The sequence below is a fragment of the Lampris incognitus genome, chromosome 7 (genome assembly GCF_029633865.1).
Source record: "Lampris incognitus isolate fLamInc1 chromosome 7, fLamInc1.hap2, whole genome shotgun sequence".
Classification (NCBI taxonomy): Eukaryota; Metazoa; Chordata; class Actinopteri; order Lampriformes; family Lampridae; genus Lampris; species Lampris incognitus.
In genome coordinates, this window is record NC_079217.1 from 8685751 (window position 1) to 8693894 (window position 8144).

Below are 8144 nucleotides of genomic sequence, written 5' to 3' on the forward strand. Positions count from 1 at the left end.
TTTATTTGAAACCAGTAGAAGCAGCAAGAAAATAAGGTGCATTACGACATTCATTGAGTTAAAGATGAGGCAGAATTGGCCTCGCAAAGCTCCAGTCATAACAGGAAATCCTCAATGCACTCTCCCATAGCTCTCAGCCTTAACAAGCTTGATTTTAAAAACGTTAACAATTGAAAACTGATAAGCCATCTCCATCGGAGTTTCTTTATGGTGAAGGTAACCAGCCGGCTGCACAAAAAAGCCCCCTAAGGGACACCCACTCCCCCCCCCCCCTGAGGGACACCCCCCCCCCCACTTGACCATGGCACGTCAATCTGCAGAATGCAAACAATGTGCAGTAGCGACTGAGTTTTCCATTACACTACTGCAGACTGACTGGCACCCGTTTCCAAATCAGGTCCCAATTGTGCCTGGTATTTTACGACGGTAGAGGCTGGTTCCCGTCGATGCAGAGAACGGTCAACTGAGCATGCGCAGGTACTCGTTGCCTCCGTTGTCTGGGTAGGTTAGGGTTAAAGTTAGCTAATCATCCGCGGTGGCGTAGCGGTCTAAGCGTCGGCTTGGTGTCGATGCAGTTGCCCACTGGGGACTGGGGTTCGCGCCCCGGTCTCGTCAGATCCGACTATGGCCGGACTCGATGAAGCAGCAATCATTGGCAACGCTGTCTTCGGGAGGGGGGTGGAGTCGGCTTGTGTTCGTCATGTGAATGCGTCTCTGTGTGTGTCGGAAAAACAGTGGTTCGGCTTGGATTCGCCTTGTCACGAAAGTGGGGAGGCGCTTTCCTTCGAGACTGCCGGCCGGAGAGATGCAGTTGGCGAACGCATGCAATACGAGGGTGGGTGTTTGAATTAAAATAGGGATCAATTGGCCACTAAATTGGGAGAAAAAAGGGGAAAATCAGAAATAAATTTATTAAAAAAAATAGAGTAGGGGCGGGTCTTCCTAGAATCCTAGCGCCTGGATGCTGCGCGAGGCGTGTGGAGGCGCGGTAGAGGCATTTCGCGCATGCTCAGTTGACCGTTCTCTACTCCATTCCCGTTCTCTGCGTCGATGGGAACTAGCCTCTGGCAGTGTTTCTCAACCCAGTCCTCAAGGAACCCCCTATCCTGCAGATTTTCATTGTAACCCTGCATAGGTAGCCCTGCTTGCACCTACTCGACCAATCATCTCGCAGCACTTAATTTAAGGTGTGCAACGTCTGACAAAACTCATTGCTGATTGGTTGAATAACCAATGATTGGTTGAATAACTACAAACAGGCACCTATTCAGGGTTGCAAAGAAAATATGCAGGATAGGGGTTCCTTGAGGACAGGGTTGAGAAACACTGCTCTACCGTTTTACGACCTTCAGCTGTTGCGTGACAGGCTTTCCAGCAACCAGTGAGGGAGGTTTAGACCTGTAACAACAGGTGAACGTAATTGACCTTTCTCACGACACGTGGCCAACGTACTTCCGCCTTGTCACAGCAGGGCAGCGATCGGTTCTTCCCATTGCCCAGTTCAGCGGCGGCGCCAGAGATTTCCTTTCGCGGGTATGATGGGGGGGGGGTCGCTCGGCTTTTCAGTGAGGGTGCTCTGAAATGTAGGGTTGCCCATTAATGTGCCGGTCGCCACATTGGTACTGGTACCGCAGATAACGCAGTACCAGGCGTGACGTTCGGCTGGAGGGGTACAGGTGTAAGGTTCACACAGGCCTGGAAACGTAAACCCACCTCGGAATATAGAATTTCACACAGCCAACAAACAGGTCTGTGCACATTTCAGCCTCAGATCCGCAGAGCAGAACTCGTGCCGCCGGTAACGAAAACCGCGACTGAGAAGCAACAGCATTCCGTTGCTAGGAGTCAGAATTTGTGCCTCAACCACCGAATGCACCAATAGACAACGGATGGAGGGGGGGGGGGGATTACGCTCCGGCTAACCGGAAGCGGAAGTGAGGTCTAAAGTTCCATGTGTCGCTAGGCCAATCAGTTCGCCTGTGTTGGCGTTATGTTTTGTTTTTTTTTTAGTCTAAAAACAATCAGTTTTCTTTTATTAATGTACTTATTCACTGTTCAAATGATAAAATATAGCATTCACACATTGGAAATGATAAATAAGCCACAGAAATGTCTTGGGGGTGCTATGGCTATCCTAGGGGGCGTCTACAGCTTCCCCGGGCCCCCTCCCTGGTGCCCTCTATGTTGCCCGCAACGTTAAAAAGCGAACTTCCTGTTACCTGATCGAGGGTCACCGAATGCTAACGGCTCTTAAACTCCCATTAGCATTGATTAGCCGGTTAGCATTATGTCCGTTGATCAAATCACTTTCATGTATGTGCGGTCTGAAAACAGAAAGATGACGATATGACAATACGTGCGTAGTGTTAGACGCTGTGTTGAAACACAGTATTAGTGATTACAGACAGAATCAAGGGTGACGGAAAGCTGGCTTTTCAACGTTGCGGGGGCAATGGGGAGAACCGGTCTTCACCCTACTTTGATGAAGTGGAAGTACGCCAGTCATACTTGTGAAAAAGATCTGTTACCTGGCAGAAAAGCAGCAGTGCTGGTTGCACCAGCGGCCCTCATTGAGTACCGCTACCTCGACTGCGTACTTTGGCAGCCGGACAGTTAGTCGTGTTTGCAAGTGGGCTGAACTAACACATCAACAGGGGGCTATGAATGCCTGTCCAAAGCATTTTAATCTGCTGGGGGCTGCGCTGGTGAACCAGAATCAGCTCCTTCTGTACACACATGTTGTAACGATCCTCCGTCTTCACGTCAAAGGTGCGAAAGCCTTCGTGCTTGTCAGGGGAAATGCCCAGCATCTTAAAGCACATCCCAATGTACACGTCGTCTATGGGGAAGAGAGGGAGGATGCGCGAGGCCTTGTACAGGGGCTGCAGGAGGGCCCCTGAGTAGACGAACCCACCGCCTCCGGTGTAAGGAGGATATGGCCCGTCGTAAAAACTCAAAGGAATATAGTATTTATTTTTAGGGTCCCTGTGGGGTCCTGCGTCGGCAATGACTTGTCCAATATAGGACTGAGATGCTTTCACAGGCTCCAGGGACTGTAGGTATCTCAGAATTGCCGGCGTGTTGACGAATACATCGTCATCCCCGCTGAAGACAAAAGATGCACCAGGACAGTTTACCGCTGACCATTTTAAAAACGCATTCAATTTAATGGTTAGATTGAAAAGGGACTCGTGGAAGTCCCACTGAAGCACGTCCCCATAGTGCTTGGCCTCGAACTGCAGCAGGGGCTTGAGGTCGGGGTCGTTGAGCGAGGAGCTACCCAGGAGGAACAATGTGGATACACTCAGTCCATCCTCATACAATCCCTCTTTTCCCCAAGTCTCCCGCACCGCCTGCCTCTTTTCAAAGTTCGCCAGCGTTGACTTGATGGCAAAAAGGAGGAAGGGCTTCCCTGCAGAGATGCACTTGTTCGGCTGATCAATCAGGACTGGGGGATACCTGCAGTTCATGCCCCGCAAATAGTCCCGGTATGTGTCAGTGTAGGAAGTGAAGTCATTTACATTTGTTTTTAGATGCCCGTCGTTCATCTCTTTGCAATGAGACCAACCTCCACCACGGGTGGGAATGTAGTATGGCCCTTGGTCCAGCTGTCGGAGGTTGGCATGCAGCAGGCGATTCCAGTAAGCCCTGTTATGAGGGATGTCCTTTCTGAAACTGGCTGGGACTGAGATGTCAATGACATTGAGAAAAGAGGTGACACGGTCCTGCTTGGATGGATGTGTCGGAACAGCATCATCATCGTCATCGTCACCATCATCAGCAGCAGCAGTAGGAGCATGGGCTCGGAGGGTTTGAGTCTCTGTGAGATCTTGCGCCAAAGCCTTGTGACTGAAGGTCCTCTCAGAGGTCAACGTTGAGTAGAGTAAGACCAAAACCAAGCTGCTGAGGAGAATCATAATGACCAGGACTTGGATACGTTTCATTGAACCGCAGTCAGGGGGACATTAGCACGGTATCAGCAAAACAGGTTATGTGTGTTCCTATTAGGGCGAGGGCGAGTTTTAAACCGTCAGGAAATATTTCTGTCCTTAGGTGGCAGAGGTTGCAGCGTAGTCAAGCAGGGATCCTTTGGGTGTGCCTATCAGTCAGAGAAGTATATTATTATCTGGACATGGATCTGGCACATACAGTCAAGTAAAACAGTGAAAAGTAAAAAGACAGAAATCTATTGATGGCAGGAAACTATTTTCATATCTTGTAATCAGGACTGGTGAAAGAAAGAAGAAAGCACACCGCATTCCCAGTTATGTATAATAATCAATATTGCTCTGCAGGAGTGTTTGAAATAAGTACTGACAATTACAGAGGTAATCATTACTGAATGGCAAGATATTATTGTGATTCGGGGTTCATCAGCACGTGAAGAAATGCCGTTTCCGATTCGGATGTGACCGTCTCTCAAAATCTCAGATCACCTTCAAGTATTTCTGCCAAACTGGAAAAAAATAAACATACACATGTATTGTGTTGTATCAGACGGTGGGGGGGGGGGTAAACACCGGAAGGTAAAACCACTTCTTTTCCCCTGATCATACACAGAACAAGTGGGCTCGCCTCTACTGAAACGACTGTGGTGTAGTCACATCTTTTTCTCCTTTGCAACGGTTGGGTTCTCTCTCTCTCGCTCTCTCGCTCTCTCTCTCTCTCTCTCTCTCTCTCTCTCTCTCTCTCTCTCTCTCTCTCTCTCGCTCTCTCTCTCTCTCTCTCTCTCTCTCGCTCTCTCTCTCTCTCTCTCTCTCTCTCTCTCTCTCTCGCTCTCTCTCTCTCTCTCTCTCTCTCTCTCTCTCTCTCGCTCTCTCGCTCTCTCTCTCTCTCTCTCTCTCTCTCTCTCTCTCTCGCTCTCTCTCTCTCTCTCTCTCTCTCTCTCTCGCTCTCTCTCTCTCTCTCTCTCTCTCTCGCTCTCTCTCTCGCTCTCTCTCTCTCTCTCTCGCTCTCTCTCTCTCTCTCTCTCTCTCTCTCTCTCTCTCTCTCTCTCTCTCTCTCTCTCTCGCTCTCTTGCTCTCTCTCTCTCTCACACACACACACACACACACACACATGCACTTTTACTGTTGTGGATATTGTAATGGGCTGACTAGTGCAGCAGATGGCAAAACATAATCCAATTGCTTATTTTCATTTTTGTTTCAACAAAAGGTCTCAGTAGCCAGCTAGCCGTGCAACATCTGGCTCGACTGGCAGTGGGACCAAAGCAAAGGTAATATTGCCATTTACTCTGTTATGGCATGTGAGACCAGCTATGTTATATGGTCTGGAGACAGTGGCACTGATGAAAAGACAGGAGGTGGAGCTGGAGGTGGCAGAGTTGAAGATGCTAAGATTTTCATTAGGAGTGACGAAGAAGGACAGGATTAGGAACGAGTATGTTAGAGGGACCGCTCAGGTTGGACGGTTTGGAGACAAAGCACGAGAGGCAAGGTTGAGATGGCTTGTGTGGAGGAGAGATGCTGGGTATATTGGGAGAAGGATGCTGAATATGGAGCTGCCAGGCAGTGCCGGATTGACCTATAGGCTTGGCAGGCTGAAGCCTAACCTAGGGCCTCAAAATCTAGGGGGCCTCCGGCAAGGTGTATAATATTTTTGACACTGCCATAGGTCTTTCTGACACGTGCTGTCATAACACACTGTAGTCTCTAAACAACCCTGCAGTAATTTTCCTTGCACTCCATTTCAGAATAATACCGTCTTAAGCCGATAACTCCACACTAGCTTTGATTTCTGTATTGACTGTGTCCTTCCAGGAAGGCAGTGAGATAGATAAGTTGAAAACACAGCTGTGCAAGTATCTGCAGAGGACGTTGCCGTTTCCATCAGTCAGGTTAGTAATAAAACTACGTATCGCGTCTTTGTAAGCGATAGGAAAAAGCACACTGGTTTTGTAAACGGTTTTTGGAAGCAGATTTAATTCAGATTTTGCAATATAATTGTCAATTGGGAACAAAAGTTGCCCGAATATTATACAGAAAAAAAGTTCTTTTTTTTTTTTAATATATTTTTTACTTCACTGAAGTGGACCCCATTTTGTGAGAGCACCCCTTCATGTTTTCCTTTCTAATAACTGTTTGAGGATTAATTTTACTTTTTATTTTCAGATTCTCATCCGAGCGTGAGTAGAAGATTTGAGAGTGGCGCTCGCAAGCGCAAGAGAAAGAGACTTGAAAATGATACGGTGAAGAAGTTAAGACAGATCCCTGCCTTCTTGCATCAGCCCCTGACAGAGGCGACAAGCGCCAGCGGTGAAGCAGATACGTTGATGCTAACACAATGTGGCGGAGCTGGCCAGCCAACTACCAACGTTCAACCAGAAGAAAACCTCCCCGAAACAGAAACAGCCAAGCAGGACGCGCCACAGCAAGCTGATTATGAGGAAGCAGCCATGATGCCGGCTCAAAAGGAAAACATAAAACCAATTCAAGAGTCACTTACTGGACAGGGAGAGGCTCAAGAGCCACAAGAAAATAATTGTTGAGGTTGAGATACTTTATTGATCCCCGTAGGGAAATTACAATCTGCATTTAACCCATCCTAGCTGTGTAGCTAGCAGCAGTGGGCAGCCACCGTGCAGCACCCGGGGACCAACTCCAGTTCTTCTTGCCCTGGAGTTTACCCTGGAGTTTTATTGTGGATAGTCAGAATTTTCAGCTCACACCTAGTAAGATAGGACAAGTCCAAGGTATTCCAGATGCAGATATAGATGATGCCAAACACATCTACTGTAACAGACAGATTTTGGACAGAATTATCACATGAGGAAGTACCCTATTGGGTAGAGAGGGGCCCCTCTCAAGTTCAGCATCGTTCCAAGCGAGTGTACAAAAAACAGTCCAGGTTTTGCACAAAAGCTCTTTTTTATTCAACAAAAGTAAATGGGGAGACATGTAGCCCAGAGTGGCTTGTGTATTCTCCCTCAGAAGGCCGGATTCATTGCTTTGTTTGTAAACTCTTTCCAAACCTTGCCTCTTCTGCTACAGCTTTAGCTTCTGAAGGGTTTGATGACGGGCGAAACGCCTATCTTGTCCCAAACTCATGACAACTCAGAGAAGCACGAGGATGCCACGTTGGCCTACCTAACACGGGAGAGAGGACAAACGTTAACTTAAAAGCTAAAAGGAACAAATAAGAGCAGAGCAGCAGTACTGGCGGCATGTCATGGAGAGAATTATCGCTGTAATATGCACCCTTGCAGAACGAGGCCTACCATTCAGAGGAGACGACGAACAATTTGGATCGCCAAGTAACGGCAATTATCTTGGTCGTTTAGAACTAGTAGCAATATTTGATCCATTTTTACCGGCTCATATCAGTCGGTATGGAAATTCTGGATCAGGAAATCCCTCTTCTTTGTCAAAAACTGTATGTGAGGAAAGTTAAGGACGCAATTCTGGCTGACGTGAAAAAAGGCTGGATATTTCAGCTTGTCAGTAGATTCCACCCCTGACATTTCACTCACTGATCAGTTGACTTTACTTATCAGCTATGTATCACCTGAAAACGTTTCACCAAGTGAGAGACTTTCAACTTTCCTTGAGCTATAAGACCACACAGGAGAAAGCATGGCTGACTTAAGTGTTTAACTATGTCACTACCGAGTTTGAAATTGACTTCAGAAAATGCCGAGGGCAGTCTTATGTGATGCCCACTGGAGGTGTTATCACATTTATGATGGTATCTTGGGGTCTGAGAAAATATATTGTTTATAATCATTTTATTTTATATGTGGAGTCTGTCTGTATGTTTATTTAACCATAATGGTTAAATAACCCCAGTTGCATGTAGTGGCGACTCCGTTGCAGCAGAGGGCGCTGTGACGCGGTTGAGCGACGATATTGTGTTGAGCGGGGTTTCTTCATAACGTTGAAAGACTTCACGGTTGACTGACGTCTTTATTCCGTGACTGTTTTCAGGTGGGTACCGTGTCACAAGCACTATATATTGTTTAATATTGTTTCATACGATCTTTATTCGGCGTTTTTTCGTTTTATTAGATTGGCGAATATAGGGTTTATCTTGTTTTTACCGTTGGCTAGTAGCTAGCTAATGCAACCGGGCTAGCCGCGGGCGTTAGTTCTGTTGTCGCCTAGGCAACGTCACGTGATTCTCTCCGTGCTGCGTAACTTCATATT

General features: G+C 47.4%; 1 protein-coding gene across 1 annotated transcript; it reads right to left on the bottom strand.

Annotated features, from left to right (window-relative positions):
- Positions 1–2639: 2639 nt before the first annotated feature.
- Positions 2640–3944, bottom strand: b3gnt2l (UDP-GlcNAc:betaGal beta-1,3-N-acetylglucosaminyltransferase 2, like). The gene has a single exon (XM_056283226.1). It carries the CDS (start codon positions 3942–3944, stop codon positions 2640–2642), a length of 1305 nt encoding a protein of 434 aa, XP_056139201.1.
- Positions 3945–8144: the final 4200 nt, after the last annotated feature.

What these genes read in the sequence shown, in the direction of transcription:
- b3gnt2l (XM_056283226.1), bottom strand. Translation starts at nt 3,944, where the DNA reads ATGAAACGTATCCAAGTCCTGGTCATTATGATTCTCCTCAGCAGCTTG.